Below are 26,538 nucleotides of genomic sequence, written 5' to 3' on the forward strand. Positions count from 1 at the left end.
TAATCAATAAAGAAAAAAAATGCAAAGCTGTATCTAACAAAGTGTACCTGTTCAAACAGCACCTAATATATATTTTAAATAGTTCTCACCTGGTTCTGAGAGTCAACTCAGATTATAGTTTATGCATCAGTATATTCTGTTATCCAGTGTGGGGCTTTCCACAAACTTGCTCTAATAGCTTTAATACAGATTGGCTAACAAAGTACCAGTGAATGGAGATTTCATGGGATGCAGCACAATTAAAGGCTAAATAGAATAAGAGACCCCCGCCCCCTAAATAAAGAGTAAGAGCTCAGATTTGGTTGGTAGAACCAACCTTTTTCTACCAGCTATGCTGGCTCTTCATCGATGCTGACATGAGGCCGGAATTTATTGCCCTGCGCAGCCTATCATGTAGTTATTGATCTCATCCTTATTTCAGGAAGATTTCGTTGCTGATAGTGACAGGCTCACTTGCACTTCACTCTACCCCCTTCTAATTTACCTTCCTATACTTGAAAGACTGGAAATTCAACATTTTTCAGACTCTCTTGCAGCTAGCATTCTGGATACAAATTTGGATCCTTTGAGTAGATGTACTTACATGAGATCCACAAGGCAGAACAGAGGCAAAAATTATCTTCCTGCCCCCGCTTTAAGCTGTTTTTTGCTGACAAACAAGATCATTAAAGGTAAACTCATTGTAAGCAGCATCATTCCAGTGCTCAATCTCTAACTTCTTGGGCTTTGAAAGGTAGTTGGCAGGAGCTGCTTTCTTATTCTGATTTCCTGAACCCTGGACTGCAGCTATTGGAGTAAGTCTTGAGCCCTTTTTTCCAGTGGTGATCTCAGAAGTGGTGAGGCAGGCCTGTGTTGCCCCAGATCTTCCTCCTCCATCAACACCATAACCACAAGCATTTCTAGTATCCTCACTATGTGTTAGGCACTGTGCTAACACTGTACATAAATCATTTAATTTGCACCCCAAAAGAAACCCCATGAGGAAGATATTATTAATTATTTTTTCTCTAAATGAGTGTACCAAGATTAAGACAAGTGAATTGCACAGATCAGAGCAAAGCTAGGAGGTAAGCAAGTAGACCTGCCTCTTTGAAGGTGTTTGAGGGCCTTGAATCTGTAGGAAAATAACCTGTTTATCCAGCCATGGAAATGTAATTGCCCATACATATTATGATGCTGCAAATACACCATTCTTTTCTCTTACACACTATACACATAGAGGTCAGCCTATTTCATGTCAAGATGTGTCTAGGTATCAAAGAAGCCTCCAATCTAATTAAATAGAAAGACAATTAAAAAACACAGAGATATCACTCTGTAAAAAAACTCTCTAAGCTATACCAAGATCACTTTTATTGTAAAAGTTAAAGACTTAAGATGAAAGCACACACAGCCTTGTACTTGCTCCTGGAAGGAACAGAGCTGGGGGAATAGACATGCACTTACCAGGCGCTCTGTTCACAGCGAGGTTTCGGAAATGGCTGCCTTTGATCATTTCCACAGATAATCGCCCCGTTGTGGCATTGTAGGACAGCCCCACCAACAGCTCTGGTGCCCCTCCATGAGACAGCGACTGCGTGGATGAAGCACTATCACTGTGAGAAACGGCAGATGGGCTGAGCGGAGACTCTCCACTCTGGAGGGGAAGAAAAACAAAGAATCCATTGGTGCACGCTGCACTTCTCTCTCTTACAGAAAGCCAATATTATGTTTGGTGAAATTGTGGCCCAGTCTCAATGGCTGCCAAAGATTACGAAGGAAGGGCGCACTCCGTGGGAATGATAATGGGCCTGGGGAGCCGGCCGGGGACGAGATCCCCTGCATTATTAACCGACATCTTTGTTTCAAGAGCTGTCTCCATTCAATAATTCCTCTCCAAAGACAAAATGAACCAAGATGTTATTACTAGTGTAAATCAAACCCTCTAAGATACACAGAGAGCTAATAATACATTTAATATAGACCAAAATTCCCTCCTGTGTGATTTGTGCTCGAGTGCGTCTATGGAACCCATCCACTTCGTTCTCTGCAGCTTTGTGATGAATGGGGCAATTCAAAGGGCATTTTGTCTTCGCTGGGAAAAGAAATGAGCACTGGATGTCTACCACCGCATAGGACATTTGGTCCCTAGTTCTGCTTCTAAGGTTTTCAGGAATATGCCCGATGCTCTGTTTTTCCTCCTAAAAACTAAATGACATTGAAAATGAGCACTTTTACAACTTTTCGATAAGGAAGCTGACACATGGACTGAGATCTCAGAGACCTGGCAGGCAACAGGTGAGCCCGGGGAAAAGCCTCGGCCTTCTGTTTATTCACGTGCTTGCTTCTCCAAAGCACCCTCTTGATGTAAAGATACATCAAGAAGAAAAGAGGGAAATCGATCACCAAGTTGATTCTCCTTCAGGAAGCGGGAGTAGGAATCAGCTTTGCAAGGGAAACCAGCCAGCCTCCTGGGGCCACCACTTCCTCCACCAGAAATAAGTACATGGAACTTTGCTCAAACCTTTCTTCTCCACACCTAATGTCATTTCCTAAAACTTCTTATCAGAAACTCCAATGAATAAATGAATTAAGAGTAATTAAGTATTCTTTACATCTGTAGGAAAATATCCTGTTTATCCAGCCATCTAGAGCCCCTGCTTTCATGGAACACAATTTGTATGGGGCCAGGTGGTTTTGATAAGCACCTTAGATAAGAACCTATTGGGTATGATAACCCAACAATGGAATATTTGTTTAGTTTTGGATGAGGATTCCCCCCCCCCCTGTGTTTCTACAGAAGCATCTACTGTGGGCTGCATAGCTTGCCTCTCCCAGCAAATTCCCAATCCTAATAAACCTCCCAGGCCACAGTGCATATAATCATGCTTAACCAATAACTGGCGAATGGAAAATTTTTTATCCTCAGTTCTTTCATACTGACTCATGTTCCCCACTCAACTCTGTGCTCCCAGAGCACAGCACAGGGCCTGGCACAGGTAACGGAGGTGTGATCATATCTAACCCTGAGCTCTATGGTGCCGGCAGGACACCTGACCACCTGTGGCTTCTGTTGTTCATGATTTCAGATATGCTTTACTCAAAGCTTAAGGAAAAATAAGGGTTTGAGCAGAGATGCGACGTGATCTGGCTTATGCTTTAAAAGGCTCATTCTGAGCCCATGTTGGGCATAGTCTGAGGGGCAGAGACAAAAGCAGGGAGAATGTAGGAGGCCATTTCTTCCAGCAGAGAGTCGGGTTCTGGTTGTATTTTTGAAGACAGAGCCAATAGGATTTCAGGTGGAAAGGAGAGAAGTCACAAATGACTTGTAAGATTTCTGATCTGAGCAACTAAAAGGATGAAATTGCTTTTAGCCAAGATTGGAAGACCATAGGTGGAATAGAATTAGGGAGGCAAAAATCGGGATGTCGAGTCAGGAGATATTAATTTTGAGACATCTACTAAAAATATAATTGGCTGGATCTCCCATGGCTACACTCTAACCTTTCTGACTCCTTTCCTCTTCTTCAGACATGATGAGTACCTTACCACCCCAACACCTGCATGTGCCATTCTCTCTGTCTGACATCCTTGTCCTCCACATGTCACTAGCTTTTTTCTTGAATTCTGTATTTTATCACCACCTCAAAGAAACTGTCTCTGACTCTTTTGAACAAACAGCAGCCTCAGTCATTGTCTTTCCTTCCTGCTTTGGTTTACCTACTGTCACCCTCCTCCGCCAGACTGTAAGCTCCCTGAGGATGGAACAATTGCCTGTTTTGTCCTTTCCTGAATCCCCTTCATGGCACCTGACACAGAACAGGCACTCAGTAAACATCTCTGAATGAATGACTGATTGGCCCAAGAGAGAGACCTGATCTTTTTACATGTTTTTTAAAAGGTAATAGTCACACTACACCGATGGCAATAGTGAGATACCCATTTGCAGACATTCAAGCTGCACTTTCTTTCCTCAAAACCCCAGGGGAGGCAGAGGATGGGGCACAAGGAGGCGTTTGGTCATATAAATGGAAGGTCTTCAAAGTGGCTGGAGTTTTAGGCAACTGTTTGCAGCCGTAAGCACATGTGTCAAGCACCTCACCTTGAGAGTCCCATCTCTGAGTGCATCATAATGCATATTGTGGGAGGAGCAGGAGTATGGGTGGTAGGACCATTTATTAACTAACTAGAAGGCCTAGCCACCTCTCCTGGTTTTCCCATGCCCAACACACACTGTGCTCTTATTTCTTAAAATGGACATCCATCAGGTTATAAGGAAGATAGGCATGAAAAACCCAGGGAAGCATAAAGTGCAAATCATGGCTTATAAGGATGAGGAGAACCAAATGGAAAATTACATTAAAGTGTTGAATTTCACAGGCCAAATGTACTAAATCAAGGGCTGACAATCCCACATCTTTGAACACACCACGTCACCGGCAGCACCATCTAACCTACTCACACTGATGTTACTTCTTGGCTCCAGAACCAGGGTCACTTTCATTTCCCCTTCTGGATGCAGGTGGCTGAGATAGAACAGCTTCTCTCCCATCATTCTCTCACGGGTCATCTTGCGGGCAGCGTACAGGCGGAAGCGGACAGCACAGACAGCCACATCTCTGGGCTCCAGCTTGGTGAAGGTGACCTTCTCCTTGAAGACAGGGTTGGGCCCTCTCTGAATGCTCGTCCTGCCCCTCTGTTTCTTACTGGGCAGCAGGACTACATGAACTTGCCAGGAGTTGATGCCACTTCGGTCCTTATCCGGGAGGCCCTGTGCTCTCACGATGGTCACTGTGAGTTTCTGGCTGGCAGCTCTATATTCAAAGATGACATCCAGATCACCACACTTTGAGATGGGCTCTGGGACCCCTGATGGCAGCTGAAAATCAGCCCCATCCTGCTCCTGTTGTAGACAAAGGAAAAGATTAGGAGTGGAAATGATAATACCCACTGCATTTCGGTGAGACGATGCCCCTCTGCTCCTTCAGAACCCTGCACTTTCTAACTGTGAGCTCAGATCCCTCTATAGTAGAAAGGTCTATTTATTGGTCTATCTCTCCATTAGATTGTGACTTTTTTGAGGGCACAGTGCCTGGAACACAGGGAGACTTCATGAATGCTTTTGGAACAAATGAACAAAGCTTTTATGTTTTGCAGTATCTTTCTCTCAAAAAGCATAACTGACCACTATCATTGAAACCAACTGAGATGCAAAATCTAAAAAGAGTAAGCTACACAACTGCCGAGGGGTAACTTTACCTTGAGTCCCAAGAGAAATGGTTGAGCCTGGACCTGTGCTCTATGGGCCAGGACCTCCTGAACACAAGAATCCTAATAAAATCAGGGTCATGGACAGGTGATCCCTCAGTAGATATTCCGTCTACCTGGGAGAAAAGCTTAGGGCAGAGCTTCTCAAATGCCTGTGTGGACTTGAATCATCAGGAGATTCTTACTCAGTAGGACTGGGGTGGGGCCTGGGATTCTACATTTTTCAGAAGCTGAGGAGGACATCACAGTTGTCCTCGAAGCACATTTTGAGTAGCGAAGGTCTAGGGTGGCATCCCCAGCAGCCATTTAGTGAGCAGCAACATTGGACTTGGAGACAGAACACCTAGGCTGAAAGTATACACGAGTGTCAAGCAGAAATCATCAATCTACCACTGACTAGCTTTCTGATCCTGGCCAAATAGACCATCCTTTCTGTGCTCTCATTAGAAAAAAAAAAAAAGAGCATTAAGATGCCTACTTGATAGAGTGCTGTTGTGAGGTTTTAACAAATGTGAAAAAAATACCTGGCTCAGAACAGACTCCATAAATATCTATTCCCATGAATAGACTGGTGCTACCTATTTTCAAACAGGCTCCCCTCATTATGAAATATCACCTTTAGACAGCAATTCACCTGTAGCCAGTCAGATCTGATGACCTCACCAAGAAAACTGAGCTGAGCTGCATTTACTGTAATGAGTCACCCTCCAACAGACTATAAATCATGTCAACCTAATTTGATTTTCCCTCCGAAGGCATGACTCTTGCCCATAACTAAACTTTGGTCTGATTTCTTATTGTAAATCAGAATCAGTCCTTATTTATGTAATGGAACACCAGACTTTGCTAATTCAAAAACCTCTTTATTTAAATGTATATATATATATAATCACCAGAATAATGCACATGCAGCAACATAACTTTCCAACAGAGTTCAAGTAAAAGTGCATAGTTCTCTGGAATGAGACAGCCTTAGGAATCCCATGTCTGCCTCCTGCTACCTCAGTGACATTGGGCAAGTTATTTAATCTTTTCCACTTCCTATTTTTCTAAATATTAACATGAAGGGGACACCTACTTTAAACTAAAGGACTTGACTTATAGAAGACATTTATTAAATGTCCTCTCTCTTAAGATTCACATTAGTCTACCAGGAAAATTTAGGCTTCTTGCAAAATAAGGATAGCTTCTTCTATCTTTTCCTCTGAGCATGCATGCATTCATGTGTGAGTGTTTCTATTCAGAGGTTCTTGGTTTCAAGTCATAAAAGTGGTTGCTATAGAGACTTTTGAATACAACTGACTAGTGTAGATATAATATTAGCAGCAAGTCTCCAAGGAGTGAGGCCAACTCAAAACTCAAGTCACAGACTTCTGTTAAAATTCCCATCTATTTTAGTCTACTCGTGATCATCTCTATACTGCTTGTCAGAACATAAGTAATAATAGCCAGCCAACATGGCTCACTGGTTGAGCACTGAGCTATGAACCAGGAGGTCATGGTGCAATTCTGGGTCGGGGCACATGCCTACATTGTGGGGTTGATCTCCAGTAGGGCGAGTGCAGGAGGCAGCCAATCAATGATTCTCTCTTGTCATTGATGTTTCTATCTCTCTCTCCCTTGCCCTTCCTCTCTGAAATCATAAAAATATAGTTAAAAAATAAGTAATAATATATAACATATACTAAGCCCTCCCTTATGCCAGGTACCATACTATACCCTTTATAGACTACAAAAGCCTGCTTTTATGCACTTCAGACTTTCTTGGCCTCACCTTTTATTCCATCTTCCCCTACAGGCCCAGCCTGTCTGGGCTCTAAGTGGCTTCAGCCTAGAGAAACTCAATAAAGCCTTACCTCCTGCCATGCCACATAGCTCTTAGCTCCCACCACAGGCTCTCTGCTGATGTCAAGACGTGGAAAGTCCCAGAATCCTGCTTGGCACTCATATATAGAAAGTCCAGAGTGGGGGGAGACTTCATGCCTCATACACTAAACTTTTCTCCCCTTGGAAAGATGTCCTGAGATTAGTTTGTACAGCTTCACAGAGTACAGTCCCACAGGATCAAGCCATGAGTCACACTTAATGGTGCCAACTTGATTATACTCATAATGACACTCCGTTCTTCCCTGCCTCACTCCCATGTCCCTCACTCTTCCTTGGGGTTGCATGTCCTGTCCTTTTCGGGAAATGCAGCTAAGAAATATTATCTTTTAAAATATTCACTTTAACCTAATGAGGTATGTATTTTAATATCTTCCTTTTTATAGGAAACCAAGGCTTAGAAAGGCTAAGTAATTCATTCCATGCCCCCAACATCATAAACCCAGCCAGGACTATCCAGGATTTACCCATATTAATGCTTAAAATCCAAAACATTATGATGAACCATGATGTCTCCCTTCTTCTCCCCAAAACCTTTCGCCATAGCAATTTCTGTGTATAGTAACTGTGTGAGATGCAGAGGGAATAAGATTGGAGAAGAGAGTTGAAAACATGCACTACTTGGAATTTCACATCCTTTTAGGCCCTGCTCTTAATATTAGTTAACAGTTCCCAGTTCTGTCATCAACTTCAATGCCAAGGTAAAAATATCCTCGTTAATGACTCTCTCTCCACTTATCCCTCAGGCTGTCTATTCAGATAAATGCTCACTGCACCTGCGGGTTTGTGGTAAAGTCCTGGGAGAGAGAGGGGCCTGAAATAACTGAGTAAGACAACTCCAGGCAGAGACCAGGCTGTGGATGGGGACATTCAAACTGCAGCCCATGAAAACGTAGCCCCTTCCTTCGATGGTCTGAAATGAAGATTTGTGAAGGCAGGTACTTTCAGAGCAATTAATCATTTCAACACATATTACCTATCACCAGGCAACTAAAGCCGCTCCTCACATGGGTACGGTTAATATCACTAATCCATTTGACCTTCCTGCAAGGTAAAAATCTCTTCATTTTTATCCCCATTTGGCAGATTTTAATTAACTTCTCAAGGCCAACCAGTTAATCAGTGGGAACAGATGAAAAGTGGGACACCCCCCTCCCTGTGTGCTCAGCATCACCAGCCACCTTCCCATCATCCTCCCCACCAAGCCTTGGGTGTGCAGGGAAAAGTCTTCCCGTCCAGGAAGCACAGCGCATGGAAATCCATCAGACTAACAGGGAGTCACACTACATGACCTGTTTCCTTCTGAGTCCAAATAAAATTGGATTCCTTTAGCTCTAATAGCCTGGGTTTTTCTTTAAGATGGGAATACTTGTGCCACATTGTCAAAAAACCATGTAGGTTTAAAGATTTTTCTATCAAATTGAAAGCCTCTTTTGTCTTAGTAAAATAGTATTGATGTCATCTGTGTGGCCCAGAGTAAACAGACCCACGATATGTTCCCGATGCCAGATACAGGGGGGGAAGACAGGGCTCTTAATACAGCTAAGAGGCAAATAAATCAATTCTTAAAAGGCGAGCTAAGCCTGCCAAGCAGGCAGTTACAGGAACTGTCTCCGAGCTGCATTTGAGGTTCTACTGTAAGAGCACAAATTACAGTTTTTGTCTCAAAATAGATATAGGAGGTTGAATGGAGCACACAGAGATGTCTGGGTATTTTGGGAGTCTGAGAACACTTCGTGCCCTCAACACCAAGTCTTCTATTAAAGCTCCATGAGGCAGGCAAATGGGCGATTACCTGGAGAAGCAATTCTGGGTTAATGGCATAGTGATCAAGGGGACGGAGTATCACTAGGTAGGTAAACAGTGCTGTTTTGTTTTTGTGGTGAGGGAGCCAAATAGAATGTTATTGTGTGAGATTTAGTATGACTCTTGGCAGTAAACTGACAAGAAAGCACAACTGTTTTACAAAACGTATAAGGTTAATAGCTTTGGGTGTCTCTAATATGAAGGGCTGCTTTTAACAAGCTGCACATACATATCTGAGTTACCATCTACTGTCCTTAGCAGAAACACCAACACAGGGGCATGTACACACATGTGCACATCTCCTTACACTCTCTCTGCACGCCTCAGTGTTTCAGGATTTGGAACATGATTTCCTGTAATTTTTTTCCTTCTCCTTGGTGAGCATTTGGTGTTTATGACAGTACAGGCCCTAATAAGAGATTTACCCTGTTTATTTTCTCAGTCAGACTGATGCTAACAAAACCCATTCACCCTTCTCCTTCCTCTATCCCCACAAATTACAAATAAGTTTTATATATTTATATATGACTTATTTCATCAAAATTAATTTCAGTGAAGGTATTAGACACAATTGAATATCTCTTAATGTTACAGAATCATTTTAGGAGGGATCTAGCTAATAAGGAATAACCGTGAATGCCTGTAAGATAAAACAATATTTGCAAAATCTTTATCACAGTGCTTGGCACATAGTAATTGCTCAATAAATGATAGTTTCTAGCACCATCACCTCCAGTCCAACCTTTGGTTAGCTAGGTATATTCTGGAGTAAGTTTTAATTGAAAAATAAATTTAGAAGAAGCATCTTCTTTTATTGTAGATTTACTTCAGAAAGCAAAGTCAATGGCCAGACTAATGCCATTTCTTAGACCTTCAATTCAATGAAAAGCCAACAAATATACCGTAAGATTGTCATCATAATATCATGTATAATTTCATTTGGAGGGCCACAGTATTTTATTTTAATTTTTAAATAATTATCATATTCAAATGATCATTACTCAAGATTTGGAGTAAATAAAAATAGATTCCAATTAATTGAAACCATAAAAAAAAAGTCTCTCTAAAGAACTAAAATCTCCTTTATGTAAAAAAGAAGCCTAGTTGTTTCTGGGCCCATTATGCCACCATTCTTCTTTCTTTTTTTCCCATTTTGATAGAAATTTATATGATTCTTTTATTGGTCCACCTAGGTGTCAGATCTTGGTCATCAGAACAAAAGTTTATTTAAATAAAGGCTCTTTAGGTCTTCATTTAAGGCAATGCTTTCTTTTTGGAGAAATCTTTTCTTGAAGGTTGGGGAGGGGAGGAGAGCAAGAACTAGACAGAGCACAAAACACTGAAGCAAGAAAAAAATGGAAAACAAGTCACTTGCCTCTGGACTCCACACGGAGGAACTATCAGTGGCATAGGAGTCTTCAAGTCCCCGGTTATTAAAAGCGGCTTCCATCTCCAAGCTGCCCTCTGTGGACTGGCGACTGAGCCTGTGGACCACACTGGTCTCCTGGGGAGATGCACCATGGTGCCTGGTATCCCCCACCTCACATAGGGACTGTGCATGGGCAGAGGTGGGCTCATCTTCACCATAAGACAAATTCTCAGAATAATGCAGTTGCCTTGCTCCATCCAAATCTAAATTTGCAATAAGGAAACTATTTCAAATATATTATTAGTTTATACATTTTATCTAGAGAAACTGAGCAATAGCAACTACATCAATCAAAACCCCAAAAACAAAACCCATAAAGTAACACCTGCAGAAACATAATTTCACTCATACAGTGGATAAACTTGGTCCATATAATCAAAAAGACCATTGGTTCATTATGTGGGATAAAGGTTAAATACTTTCTAATAATGTGAGTATAAAAGATGTGTATTTCTATTAGGAGAATGAATTAAACACATTAGCATTTTTTTGGAGCCAATGACCCCAAGACTTTGGGGATGGATCTAGGATGCAAGAACAGCAATCTACTATGGAGACCACATGGTCTCCTGACTCTATCATCTTTTTTTTTCTCTTCCATGTTCAACATATTACCCTCTGCTCAAAAGGCTTCAGTGGTTTTCTCAAGTAGGAAGTTCTCTATGTGATCCATGCAAAGAAGACTGGACTTGGATTCAGATATTCTGGATTTAAGAACTTGAATAATTTGAGCTGCCTGAACCTTTGTTTCCTTATCTATAAAATGATGATATAAGTCATCAGAGAGACACATCAAATAATACCTGCCTGGTAGCCACAAAGCCTTCCATAAATATTAGCCTTGCTTACTTGTCTGGCCCACACTGGCCTCATCCAACCCAGCAAACCTCATTTTCTACTACCTCCCAACTCTCTGTCACCTGCAGCCTCACTGGCTCCTGAAAATGCTAGTTGGGTATTTCTGTTCACAGAGGTTCTCAAGCCCTCACTCTTGTCCTTTCCTCCTGTCCATCTGAAGCCTCAAAAACTCAATCTTTTTTGACTCCTTCAAACTCTGTATTTTTCTCAGACCTCCTTTTCTTCCTCCTCTTCTCTTCTCTTCTCTTCTCTTCTCTTCTCTTCTCTTCTCTTCTCTTCTCTTCTCTTCTCTTTTCTTCTTCTTCTTCTTCTTCTTCTTCTTCTTCTTCTTCTTCTTCTTCTTCTTCTTCTTCTTCTCTCTCTCTCTCTCTCTCTCTCTCTCTCTCTCTCTCTCTCTCTCTCTCTCTCCTTTCCTCTCTCCATCCCTCCCTCTCCCCCTCTCTCAGTTCTTCTTACTCTGTTTATCCTCTGCCTCTCCTTCAATGTCTAGGTTACCCTCATATTGGAAGGAAAAACTGACAGTTTCTTCCTAAGCTGTTGCCTTCACCCAGACTTGCCTCCTACATCCAAAAGGTAGCCAAGGATGTCTTATCTCTTTGGCCTTCAGGCTACCCAAATAGCCCCCATCCCAGGATGAGAGATATAGACAGAATAAGTGAGTAGATGACAAGGTATTTATAAATTCAGCTCTTATGTATACACTGTATGACATCAATTTTTTCCACTGTAAGTCAAAGTTTCAGCTAGAACATCCACTCCTTGAAAGCACCAAGCCACATGCATCTACTGCTCCTACCAGTGGACTTCACTAAACCCTCAAATAACTTCAAAGGCTGGGCAGGTACCAAATATTTGAAGCAGCCAAGTGTGCAGCAATATGGAGTGCTGGTGGCAGTGGTTTACTAGACCCACTTATATTAAACAGGCAAACTTAAAAATATAGTATCGTCTTTGCAAACCACATGAAAACACTTTCAGGCAGACTTGGTCCTCAGTGCACAACCTCAGACCCCTTATTTGGGATTTTTCAAAACCCTGGAAAGCCATTGAGAAGTTCCACTATCTGCCTTCCTATTCTTAAGAATTCAGTTCAGCCCCCCCTGGGGACACGTTCATAGGACATCAGAACATTTAACACTTTCAGGCAGACTTGGTCCTCAGTGCACAACCTCAGACCCCTTATTTGGGATTTTTCAAAACCCTGGAAAGCCATTGAGAAGTTCCACTATCTGCCTTCCTATTCTTAAGAATTCAGTTCAGCCCCCCCTGGGGACACGTTCATAGGACATCAGAACATTTTTACACTCGCACTTGCAGTTATTTGGCAAATACGCTTTTTAAAAGGCCACAGAAAATGACAAACAAAACAAAGTCTATTGCATATGCAAAACCCTACAACATAAAGCAGAATTTTCTTCCAAAGCTCTAATTAGCACATCCATTCCTCACATGCATGAACACTAAAATGTCCTATTAAACAGTGGGTCATCCATCAACATGTGTAGCACCCAGCAGGGTTTCAGCACAAAAATCTAACTTTGCCAAGAAATTACTCCCATAAAATTGTCTCATGACTTCAACTCCTACAGTGATAATACCTAGATCAGCAATAAGAGAATTTTTGAAAGCTACATCAAGCCTTGAAAAGCTTTTCATAACTGAAAAACATAAGACCTATATTAATGTAACAAACCATTTTCTTTGACAGACATTCAAGGATGAATTAGGCAAGCAAAGCTGGGGTGGAAGTCAAGTTGCAAGGAGCAAGAAAGGGAAAGGTGATTCACCGTTATATAAAGCAGTCTTCCCAGACTTTAAATTAAAGAAGATCATGTCACCTTAAACACATACAGAAAAGTAATTGCCTGTTGTCAGAGAAATGTATCCTGGCTTTGTATAAATTATAGGGCATAATTATGTCACATCAATCCCATAAATTTCAGCAGAGAAATTCTGGAATTTATTTAGTCCATATCCCACTTTGATGGAATGTAACCAATCACTTTCTTTTACACGCCCAAACTCCTCTCTCCCACCACCACCCATATACAAATACTTTTGCTTGCCATCTATGATAGTTATTGTTAGGTTTCACTGTGGCTAACATATTCAATTAAAACACTAATGTAGAACCTGTTGCTATACAGGTACTTTATAGGTGGGATTAAAATCCTTAAACAATTGACTTTAAGTAAAGGAGATTATCTTACATAATCAGTCCATTGAAAGGCCTTAAAGGGGAACTGAGAGATCCCTGGAGATGAAATTTCACCTGTGGACTGCTTACACTGCTCATACCTGAGAGTTTAAGCCTAGCTTTCTCAACAGCCATTCCTATGCATTTCAGAACTGTATGATTCTACTGCCCAGCTGGCCCGCCTTTCATGCCTAAAGATCTGATGCATAGCCTCTGATCCGGATCACTTAGCCCAAGCCCTCTTTGACATGAGCAGGAATGCAGTGACAATTAATGCAAAATAACACTAAGTCAGATACATGTGGCAAGAGAGAACTTGGCTAGAATAAGAAGACCGCATTGTCTTGGTTCTAAAATAACCTCACACTCAATCTAATGAAGGATCTCACCTGAGCTGAAACATGAGACAACCTACCAGTAACTCATTCGGGGTTCAGATTTTACTTGAATTTGGACCTTTAATTTCATCTGTCCAACATTTTGAATGTGTTTTTAAAGTAAGAATTGTCTGCAATTAAATTTGACTGTAGATACTCATGTTTAAGGTAGAGTGAAAAAAAAAACCTAAATTGATAACAAACCAAAAAAATCTTCTTGGGGTACAAACTTAATCTCATCATTATTCTTTATTACTGAAACAAATTCACTGATCTAAAGATGAACAAAAATAAATAACACATAAAAAATCATACAATTAAATTTAGCAGGCAGTTATTTATTCCTATGAAAATCCCCGTTTTTCTTCAAAAGCTACAGGTAATTCATTCACCATAGTGGACTTTTTCCTCTCTCCAGTAGAGAAAAATTTACCTTTTCTATCACCAGCTGTCAAAAATTTTAGAATCACCAATGATGACAAAAGTTGTTGCTAATTTCAGGAAGGGGAGAGGTTACAGTGGTTGTCAGAACTCTCAGAACATCAGCCAATTGAATAAATCAGAAACTAGACATTTAGACTTCTGGGAAATGGGGCCATTAGCTTTAGAATTAAACAAGCTACTCCTAGGGAATAAACTGCTATTAACTTTCATTAGCTAACATGTGCCCTCTCAATGGAGAGGCAGGAATGCTATGATATAACATGAGAGACAGAGAGTAAAGCAGGAGGGGCTATAAGGACATGATGGGCGGTCAGCATTATGCTTTGGTTACATAAGGCATTTATTTCTTGGCTCACCTTGGGCTAAAAAGTATAAATATGTTATGTTGCCCATATCAAGAAGTAAAATTACATAATGGATAGCAAATTATGATATCCCCGCTGAAAAAAAAAAATAGGGTTCTTTTTGTTAGTTCTCCTTTTCTTTTTCCTCTGTTCTTTTTCTGCCTGCCTCGTCCACATGCCAAGTCAGAAATTTCCTCTCCATCTCCTCTCAATTTTGGTCTTGCCCTTTTCTCTTTCCTTTTACTACCGCTATGTGTTGAAAAACCACGGAAGAGCTATAACTATGCCCCCCTCGGTTTGACTGGCCACAGGCCAAAAGGAAAGACAGAACAGATTAGAGAAGCCAGGTCGTTCAGACCAGGTCACTGAGGTGCACGGCATGACATGTTCTCTAGCTTTGTACCAAATACCCTTCACAGCCTCTTCCCTTTCCCGGTGTCCTGTGCCTACACCGGGTTCTCAGCATAGGAGAGACAGATGCCTGACCTTCGCTGGGGAGAGCACTAAGGTGTATTGCCCTGTTCATTTTCCAGGTTATTTTGTGTAAGTGGAGGACACTTAACAAGCCCTTCCCTCCGTCACAAGCTGTGCTTACCCTGCCCCCGAGTGTCCTCCCCTCCCTCCTATGGAAGGTAAACTTAGTATAAAGATGCGAGGAAGGCATAAGACCTTGCACTTGCCCAGCTAGTTTCCTGCGAAGTGTGTGTATGTGTGTGGGGGGGGAGGGGGGCAGAAGCTATGGGGAATGAGGGAGAGAGTGCAGGGCACGTGTGGTTTGAGAAAGGTTATTCAATATTATTATGATACATGTTTTTATTTGGAAAATAAAGCATACCTATTGTCTTACTAATACAAACTATTAAAAGAAAGGCTTCAAAACTCATCTGAGGTTACATAACTATGTGGAAAATAGACTCAACATTGCAAATGGGAGCAAAGGCACAGGGTTTCAATGTCAGCGGACAGGTATATAAAGTTTTTGAACTTATCAGAGGGAAACAAGATGTTATAAAGCTTGATAAATACCATTCTGGTCATTAGTGCTCAACACGCACAAAGCAGTAACTACAGGAAGGAAGGGGTCCCACAGATCAGGGTCCAGGCTTCGGCACTTCTGCCTTCCATCTCCAGCTCCCTGCAGCCCCCCATCCCACCCCCATCCACACCCCCACCCACCCCCGCCTTCATTCCCCTGAGAAGTGTGGAGCAGCCCTTTCCCTGTCCCAGCCCCTGGCTCCTGCCCCACTTACTCTCCCTCTAGTGACTCACAGCAGCAAGTTCAGAGTTACATGAATCAAAGATGTTCTTCCTGTTGGCCATCCCTGGTCTAGATAGAGGAAGGGTGGATGCAAAGAATACCTTCACAGGCAGACACCCGGGTTCTGTCCTCTTCCCCGGTAGAGAGCAAATGGCAGACTTTTGGTTTCGGCTCCGATCTTGTCTGCTTGCCTTTCTCAGACACTCTTGACCGGAAGCTCTGGGACCGGGACACAGAAATCTCAAATTGCTTCATCACCTCCTCGTCAGTGTCAGAAGATGTGCACAGCTCTTCATCATTTCCAAAGCTGTTCACTGGGAGCAAACAAGAGCCATGAGTCTCCTGCAGGGCCCGCAAGAATGCAGAGACATAAGTCTAACCAATGGGCATAGACACCAGGGGGGGTGAGGGCATGAGTGGGGAGGGGGGAGGGGGGAAGGGCAATGGGGGGATAAGGACACATATGTAATACCTTAATCAATAAAGAAAAAAACTTTTTAAAAAGAATACAGAGATAGACCATCATAGAGAAACAGAAGAGCATGGGCAATTGGTCTGGGCCAAGCAGTCCCAAATTGGACAGAAAGCATTTAAAGCATGGTTGGAACACACATTTGATTTCAAATGAATAAACAGGAAGAGACAGCTCATGGGGGGTAATTAGAAGTGCATGGCGAGAACCCAGGAGAAACCATGGGGACAGCCCTAATCTACACAATGAGCCCTCTTGCTGAGCCGGCAGCCCTGCTGATTTGTTATGGTGCTGACACGTTCTCATAACTGGGAAGAGGGCCATTATCCGTGCACGTGCCTCATGCAGACCTAGTCACTGTGACAGAAAAGCTCTGTGCTTCATCTCAGCTATTAAAACCCAGAGCCAACTGAGATTTGCCAAAAGCTTCCTGGTTTTGGAAAGAGACATCCATAGTGTGTGTGTGTGTGTGTGTGTGTGTGTGTGTGTGTGTGTGTGTGTGGTCCTGTTTCTACTAGAAATGTTCTGATGCCTTTCTCAACACCAACAACCCAACCCAAATACCCTTTGAATTACTTATACTGCTTCCCCCACATTCCCCACATCCCAGCACACAGGGCCTCTCTCAGTTTCTCCATCATGCCCAAATCATCCCCGCCTTAGAGTTCTTTGCCTTTGTTGTTCTTCTGCCTGGAACCCTCCCTACCCTGGCTCCTCTCATCATTCAGATGTCAGCTCCACTGTCACTCTACCCTAATCACTTTCCACAGCCTGCCTTAAGCAGTTCATAGCACTTTCCATCTTTCTCTCTTCTCTTCCATAACTTCCATAAAAATAAAAACATCACCTGTTTTGTTAACCCATGTGTACCCATTATCCTATATAATAAAAGCCTAATATGCAAATTGACCAAATGGTGGAACCACCCATGGAATGACTGGTCGCTGTTACGCACACTGACCACTAGGGGGCAAATGCTCAATGCAGAAGCTGCCCCCAGCCCGCAGGCCCCAAGCCAACCAAGGCAGGTGCCAGCAGGGCCCCCAATCATTGTCCCACTTGTTGCCCCACAGATCAGCCCTTATCGTTGGCCAGGCCTAGGGACCGTACCTGTGCATGAATTTCATGCACTGGGCCTCTAGTGTAAAATAATACTTGTTGCATAGTGAGTGCTTAATAGACACTTGTTAAGTGTTGAATAAATTGGTGAACACCCAGTGTTTTATCCCAACCCTGAAGCACTCTCCCCACCAGACACACAGTTCCCTGTGCCTGGAACACTCCTCAGCCCCCATCCAGACTAGTCAAGAATCTAGCTCACATTCAGGTCTCAGCATTGATATCAGTTCTTCCAGAAAGCCCTTCCTGACCCCTTAAATCATGTTCAAGTCTCCTTCCACGTGCTGTAAAGTCTCTCTATGCCCTGCCCTGGCAGTGCTCGCTCCAGAGCGTGGCAGAATTACCTGTGTAATTGCCAACCATTCCACTTAATGTGTGCACACATGAGGGTAAGAGTACATCAGACTGCCCAGCTCTGCATCCCGCCAGGCCTGATCTCTGTGCCAGGCACATGGCAGACTACTCTGTAAATATTTTCTGAATGTGACTTGGAAATGAAAAATAATGAGAAATTATTTTTTGAAAATTTCCTCCTTCCATCCAAAAGTCACAATGATTCTGGGGAAGAATGTGGTTGCTAATTCACAGATGGCTCCTAAGATCACTTCTGAATCAGAAGCTAAGCAGACATTAAAAAGCCATATTTTAAGTGAGAGAAAATACTTTAAAACACCAGTCTGGTCAAAACACTAATTCTCTGGCTCATGTAAGAGTTGATATGTTTGAGGTTCTTTGGGAGACTAGTAATAATAACAAGCACTTTCTGAATATGTTTTATGTGCCAGCAACTGTCCTAAGTGCCTTACACATAGTATCTCATTTAACCCACACAAAATCTCTATTATTATTCCTATTTTCCAAGTAAGAAAATTGAGGCAGGGAGAAGTCTACAGCTGGCTGAGATAACACTGCCAATAAACAATAGAATCAAGACTTGAATTAAGGCAGCCTGCCTCTCAAGGCCACATTTCTAATCCCCATGCTGGAGAACCAGAGAGAGCTGGTGGAAGTAATCCTAATTCTGCATACTCACACTAACTAGCTGAATCCCTGTCGCCAAGTCCCTTAACCTCTCTGGCCCTGCTTCTTCATCTGTGGGTCATTCCTAACATCTGGATCATTTCCCAGGTCTTTTCTTTTTTTTTTTTTAAATATATTTTATTGATTTTTTTACAGAGAGGAAGGGAGAGAGATAGAGAGTTAGAAACATCGATGAGAGAGAAACATCAATCAGCTGCCTCCTGCACACCTCCTACTGGGGATGTGCACGCAACCAAGGTACATGCCCTTGACCGGAATCGAACCTGGGACCTTTCAGTCCGCAGGCCGACGCTCTATCCACTGAGCCAAACCGGTTTCGGCTCCAGGTCTTTTCTTGATCTAAATCAGGGGTCCTCAAACTACGGCCCGTGGGCCACATGCAAATACAAATATTGTATTTGTTCCCGTTTTGTTTTTTTACTTCAAAATAAGATATGTGCAGTGTGCATAGGAATTTGCTCATACTTTTTTTTTAAAACTATAGTCCGGCCCTCCAACGGTCTGAGGGACAGTGAACTGGCCCCCTGTTTAAAAAGTTTGAGGACCCCTGATCTAAATTCTCCAACTCCCAACTTCCTGCCCACAGGCATGAAAATTTTATGTTTCTCTCTTTTTTTGAGAGGGGGAGGGTAGCAGCTAATCCAAGAACATGGGAGCACATTGTTGTCAGTTCATTCAATTCTATCAGCTGTGACTGATGCCATGGGAGGACCTGAGAAGCTAAGTGTCAGAAGAGACTAGATTTTCCACTCATAATCCAATGCATTCCAACAAAAAACCATCACAATGAGCTGCCTACTCATGTCTCAACATGCTGGGCACTGCACTCTGGAATGGGGTGAACCATCACATAGGGGAGACATCCAGAGACATAGTGAGGCAAAATTAAACTTCACCTTTAGCATATAAGACCAGCTACACACCTGGGAGGGAGTCAGAGGGATATATGCACAGGAGGGGTGGACGGATTAGACATCTGTTTAGAGCTCTTTTCATCTCTGAGATTCCATTCTACTTGTATTGCTAGGCAGGCATTTTTAAAATTTAACTGGTCATACGTCATCAATTTCAAATTAAGTGAGTTAGCTCATGGATATTTCCCCACATATAAAATCAGTAATTAGAATTCATTAATTTATCAGTATGTGGTCCTTGGTGGTGGTGTTGTTTTTTTTCTAGTAAGTCACTGATCACCCACAGAGCAAGATTCGCCTCACTGATACAATAATCATGATAGTAATTGTAACATTTCCCATTTACTAAACACATACTATATGCCAGACACCTTTCTTGGAACGTTGCGGTATTATCCCATTTAATCATCATAGCAACACCAGTCAGTAGAGATTATCCTTATTCCTGTTGTAGAGATGGGAAAGAGAGGCACAGAGAAGTTCAGTAACTTGCCCAAGGCAACACAGTTAGTTAAGTAGCAAAGCTGAGGCTTAAACACAGAACCTATATTCTTAGCCACTGTGCATATCACCAGACATCATTGCATCAGGACACTAGAGCCATATCTAGCTTACTTTTCAGGGGAAGTTGAGAGAACTCTGACACTCCTACCCTGAAATCTTCCAGGAGGTTGCCTCCTTTGTGAGAAGAAAAGAGCAGTGAGAAGAATGGTTAGTCCATATGGGAGTGAATGCTTATAGAGAAACTGCAGTATAACTGGCTATCGTTCCTTATGGGATTATAAACACACCTGCCATGCTATCCTTAGCTTTACTCCCCAAGGGTCTCAGGGCATTCTCTGCCTAAATAGCAAAACCACCCATCCCTCCTGGAAACCACTGAGCAGCAAAGTACGTCCATGGTGGCACTATTACAATGATAAAATCAACCCGATATACAGCACTTATCATGTGCCAGTCATTGTTCTGGAACTTTGCATATGTTAATCTATTTACTCCTCACAATAACCCTTAATGAAATAGGTACGTTATTATCCCCATTGTATGGATGAGGAAAGTGAGGTTAGCAATTTGCCACAATAATAGCAGTTAATAAATAGTGGGATCGATATTCAAACCCAGGTTGTCTTGCTCCAAAGACAATGTTATCAATTACCACATAATCTCCTTCTAACCCTCTGCTGTCTCAAGGAAACAACATCTTAAATCCTGGTCAAAATCAATATAACTTGTTTTGTCACTAAGACAAAATCACATAGGTTGGACTGGAAAGAATTTTCATAAGCATCTATCCTCATTTTCACAAAGAGACACCAAAGCCCAAAGAGGCAAAGTGGTCTGCCCACGGCTATACCATGCCAGGACCAAACATGGGTCTCCAGTGTCCCACATCCATGAGTTTGCTACATTATCTTCCAAGCTCTCTCGCCAATGGGCTATTTTTTCACACTAAAATCTTTACTTGTCTTTATGAATTATTCCAGTGATGTGGAGGCTGGGGGTGGTGGTGGAGGTGGAAGTGGGCATAGAGGGAATAAATGGTGATGAGAGAAAAATTGCATTAGAAATAAATATAAAAATAAACAAGAAAAAGAAAAACCCCAACTACTCACCTTGTAATGAATCCATGTCAACAACTAAATAATGAATCTGGATTTCACTCAACTGAAATCTTTGATAATCACAAAGTCTCCCCTAAGTTGTGGCACTTGCCTGATATGTAATGGCATATGAAATACCAAGTTCAAACCCCTTTCAAGCTAACTAACCCGGGAACAGTGCAGTAGGGATTTGTATTAAAATCTTCACCCCTTCATCTAATTAGCTTTCTAAAATAACAGAAAAAAGTCGCACAATTACCCTGGCTGTAGATATATCTTGAAGTTACCCTTGTTCCTTTCCTCAATCACAGAATGCAGAGAGATCTTAGCTACCACCTACACATCAGACTCTTCTGAACTCTCTCTAATGCACAGCCACTTAGCCTCCTCCCTTTGTTCACACACTACTAAGGTGCTACTGTGGGCTTCTTGCACTGGCAGGAAGATCATGACTTTGACACGAAGAGAGAGCTATCTATAGACCCACCGATATCCAGTCCCACTTCAATGAAGTCATATTGTCCCTCCCTCTAACTTTAATAATTTATTTCTATTTTAAATAGATAGGGGCAGAGGAAATGATATCTCCATCTTGCACATTTAAGAGAGGAAGGTAGGTCCCTGTCAAGTGTAACATCAGTTAAAACAAGAGTGGTTAAGGATGTGGAATCTGAAGTCAAGCTGACTGAGTTTGAATCTTCTATTTGCTATTTTAAGGCCTAAGCAAGTGGTCTGCCCACAGCTATACCATGCCAGGACCAAATGAGACAAACCATATAAAGGCACTTAGCACATGCCCAGCTTATGATATGTTAACTATTATAATTATGTCCCCTCATGGCAGTGCCCTATGTAGAAACCCTTTTATAATGCCTTGTAGTTACATGAAAAGGAAAGAATGTGCCTGTTCTTGCAATGTATAACTTAAAGACTCATCATAAGAGTTGTTGTGGGAGAAGGGTAGAAGAAACAAGGATCAGAAAGGAGATTAAGTTGATATGTGGGTTGCATGGCCTTCCTTACCTCACCACTCTTTTCCCCAAGTCTGGAGGTGGAGCGCTCTGTAAGAGCTGGCAATGTTGATGCTCTGTAAGGGTTGGCAATGTTCTATGGATGTGGGCAGTGCCCAACACCTGCTCATTTTGTTGTTTCCTTTAAGACAACAAAACCACCAACTGGTAAGGCAAGGAGATTATCTTATGCCTGTCTGCTGCTATTTTACAGATGAAGAAAGAATTTCTAAATGATCAGTACAGCTCCAAGATTATTAATTTCTTCCCACTCACATAGGAGCAACTAGATGGAGGAAAGAACTACTCATATCCTATAGATGGGAAGTAGAGATAGGTGGGGGTGGGTTGTGCTTGGTGGTGCAATCCTGGGCACTACTTTTAGCTACAATTATAGGAAAGGAAAACCCTTATATAGAATAGCTGGCAAATACCCACAGCAAATGTCTGCCCATGGTGGTTGTATAAGGATAAAAATAATAAGATGCTGATTAAAGTGAAAAAACAGAAGGAAAGTCAAAGGTAACAACTGCACATTTCAGATCCTAAGAAAATGGCCACCATAATTCAGCCATTCTTGGATTCAGGCAAAATAGGCAAATATATTTATAAATCAGCCAGCCTTGATTTTTTTTCAAACTATGCTCTATGGAAGTCTAGGGTTCCTCAAAGAAGCTTCAATGCCACGGTATAAGTCGAGATAGGGATGGCTGTGCTGAGCAGGCTGAGCTATGAACCATCTACCCAATCAGGGCTATTTCACATAATATGGTTTATTGTAAGATTCTATTGGGAAATAGAAAAAATAGGAATCCTGACACTGAAAATGTTTGATGTAATCCAATTCCCTCATGCTATAGAACAGAACCTAAGGTGAGACTGACTACTTAAGAGACTTATTTTAGTCAAATAGCTAGTTAGTGACAGAGGAAGAATTAGCATCTGGTTCTCCTGTGCACACCTGCTTTGTCACCCTACACCTTGTATGAAAGGTTTTGATAACTCTACTTCATATATAAACAAAGAGATGGCACATGTAATGGTTAACTATGAGTGAGTCAAATAGAAAATCTTTTATAAAAATTAGTGACATACGTAAGTTACAGTCTCGAGGAGTCCAGTTCTAATAATAGCAGAGCAAGTGATTTGAATTAACCTACTACTAATAATAATAATAAATTCAGATAAAAAAATGTAAACCAACTATTTTAAGACACAGAGAATGAGCAAGGGCAGGTAGACATTGGAGGAAATCCAATTTTTGAAAGAAAGAAACTTCACTGAGTGAGATACATAGTCACATTGCTTTTCTGCTGAAAGTACTCTTAAGTCAATGAGACAGGGCACCTAGGACTCAGGCAGAAATCTGAAGCCTATTGACTGTGTGTACAAAATTCAGGGCAGCTAGAACAGCTGGAAAAAGACGGAGAAACCCCAGAAAGGAGGGAACCAAAGAGAGGGGAACCCCAAACATGCATACGAACTTATCTCAAACACTTGGCTCAAACCTGAACTATGAATGCATGGGGGAGAATCTAAGGAACCGAGAAAAGTAACAGCTACAGGGCTAAATGTTTGAGCAGACAGTTTGGCTGTATCCTTCCTTGAGGGAGACCAAGTTAGGAACTTGAAGCTGGCCAAGTTAGAGGGACTTGGTTAACACTCCAGGTTTTCCATTAAAACTCTAGAATAGTAATCTCAGAAGTGAGACTAAAAGTAAAAGTGAATTGAGCCCATAGTAACAAAGTATAAAATCAATACTTCACAAGTTCAAAGGAACCCAGCAGTAATTAAATTGGGGGCTATGGAGCTCCAGTGGCGCAATCGGTTAGCGCGCGGTACTTATAAATTTGGGGCTAAAACAAAAAGTAACATTCTGTACAGGAAGATGAAAGAATATAAAGCCTCTATAACATTTCATCCTTAATGTCCACTGTAAATCAAAAATTACCAGACATACAAAGAAACAAGAAAAATGTAAAGAAACAAGAAAAATGTGAATCAGCAAGAAAAGAAGCAGTCAACTGAAACTAGCCCAAAGATGACTCAGATGTTGAATAAAGAAGACAAAAATCTTTAAATCATCTACTATAAATATGCTCAAAGAATCAAATGGAAAAGTGGTCATAATAAATATACAGAAGGATAATCTCAACAGAAAATAGAAACAATAAAATAGAACTAAATAGATATCTATACTTAAAAATAAAATCTCTGAAATAAAAAAAAATTCTTGAACTGGTTTTATAGCAGATTAGAGATGGCAATAAACTTTGAGAGATCTCAATAGAAAGAAATCAATTGAAGAACATAAATTTGGAAAAAATAAACAAAGCTTTAGTGAACACTGATGGCATATCAAGTTGTCTAAAATATGTGTAATTGGAAAAACAAAACAAAAAAATGAAAAAAATATTTTAAAAATAATGGCTGAGCATCTCCCAAATTTGGTGGAAAAAAACAATTCATACACAGATTCAAAATTTGTGGCAACAGTTAGAAAGTTCAACAGCTAAGCACATCATAGTCAACTAGCTGAAAATTAAAGATGCAGTAAAATGTTTGAAAGTAGGAAGAGAAAATTTTAAAAATGGAGAACAATAATACAAATGAAAACTGATTTCTCTCAGAAAAATGAAAGTCAGAAATTACATGTAAGTGCTGAAATAAAAAATAATAATATTAAATTCTATATCCAGAGAAACTATCCTTGAAAAGGGAATGTAAAATCAACACATTTTTATGTCAATGAATAGAAAATTCATTAGACCTACACTTAAAAAAAAATATTACAGGAATTTCTTCATGTGAAAGAGACTGGTAAAAATGTAAATTTCCAATCCCAGGGAAGAATAAAGAGCAATTTTGCATATGGTAAATGCAAAAAAAAAAATTGATGTTTTCTCCTTTAACTTTTTCTAAAGATAAGTGAAGAAAGTATATACTATTGCATTGTGGGAGTTGATAAAATGTGGTGAAATAAAATGTAAGATAACAGTAACACAAGAGAGAGAAGTAATGATTTATACTGCTGCAAAATAAAAATCATTGTAAAGTGGTATAATGTAAAGAGTAAATGTTGCAAAGTGATAAAATATTAAACTTGAAATGGACTGTGATAAACTAAAGATGTGCATGTATTCTTATAGCAACCACTGAATAAAGAAAATACTAAAAGGTATAACTAAAACCTTAATAGAAAAATGAAAATTGCCCTAGCCAGTTTGGCTCAGTAGATAGAGCACTGGCCCATGGACTGAAGGGTCCCAGGTTTGATTCCAGTCAAGGGCATGTATCTTGGTTGCAGGTTCCCAGCCCTGGTTGGGGTGCATGCAGGAGGCAACCAATCAATGTGTCTCTCTCACATCGATGTTTCTCTCTGACTCTCCCTCTCCCTTCCAATCTCTCTAAAAATGAATGGAAAAATATTTTTGGATGGGGATTAAGAACAACAAATTAAAATTGCATGCTAAAAACAACAAAAGTAACAGGTGATAAAAGTCAGATGCAACAAATAGAAAACAAACATCAAAATGACATACCTAAACACAATAATATTCATACATTAAATGCAAATAAAATAAATATCCTATTTGAAAGCAGACATTGTCAGGCAATAAAAATGCATGACCCAACTATACGATGACTATAAGAAACACACTTTACATATAAATACACAACAGGTTAAAAGTAAAGAATTTAAAAAGATATGTTATGCAAACTGCAAATAAGGAAGCTGGTGCAGTTATATTAACTTTGAGTGCCAACCAATATCCTAGGAACTATGCTAAAATTGCCAAGGCATTTTTGCTGATTTTATAGCAGTTTAGGAAAAAAACTATGAATCACAAGTAAATGAAGTTACATATTCAAAAACTTAAGTAAACCTTTACTACATTGACATATTTAACAATATCATCATCACTAATAAAAGCAGACTTAGAACTGGACGCCATTTCGAAGCTTTGATAGCGCTCCCGGCACTTTTGGCGAAAGACAGGAGGAGCTAAATCGCGCTCCCCGGCACTCTAGGGGTTAACATCAAAATAGACTCCAAGTCAAGAATTTAACCAGAGATAAAGAAAGATAGTTTACTTAGCACAATATCCTCTAGGTCCATCCATACTGTCTGAAATAATGAGATTTCATTCTTTTTTATGGCTGAGTAATATTGCATTGTATATATGTACCACCACTTTTTTATCTACTCATTGATAGATAGGCACTGGGGTTGCTTCTACATCTTGGCTATTGTAAATAATCCTGAAATAAACAAAGGGGTGCATATCTTCTTTCAAATTAGTGTTTTTGGGTTTCTTTGGATATACTCCCAGAGAGGAATTGCTGGGTCTTAAGGCAGTTCCATTTTTAATTTTTTGAGCAAACTCCATACCGTTTTCCAAAATGGTTGCATCAATTTGCATTTCCAACAACAGTTCACAAGGGTTCCAACTGATAGTTTACAAACTAGTCCTGGGGGTGAAAAGCACAGCATGTGTTTGTAGTTCTGATTGTAAAACTTTAAACTATGAAACTC

At 40.9% G+C, this 26,538-nt stretch overlaps 1 protein-coding gene across 1 annotated transcript in view; it reads right to left on the minus strand.

Moving 5' to 3' along the window:
• SYT16 (synaptotagmin 16) overlaps positions 1-26,538 on the minus strand; it is an 82,546-nt gene that overhangs the window by 18,039 nt on the left and 37,969 nt on the right. The window contains exons 2-5 of the mRNA XM_059694152.1: positions 15,946-16,158; positions 10,313-10,569; positions 4,442-4,882; positions 1,447-1,636 (exon numbers count right to left, since the gene is read on the minus strand). Coding sequence (XP_059550135.1) covers positions 1,447-1,636; positions 4,442-4,882; positions 10,313-10,569; positions 15,946-16,158 — 1,101 coding nt within the window. The remainder of the gene's footprint in view (positions 1-1,446; positions 1,637-4,441; positions 4,883-10,312; positions 10,570-15,945; positions 16,159-26,538) is intronic.

This window comes from Myotis daubentonii, chromosome 1, assembly GCF_963259705.1.
Source record: "Myotis daubentonii chromosome 1, mMyoDau2.1, whole genome shotgun sequence".
In the NCBI taxonomy this organism is placed as follows: Eukaryota; Metazoa; Chordata; class Mammalia; order Chiroptera; family Vespertilionidae; genus Myotis; species Myotis daubentonii.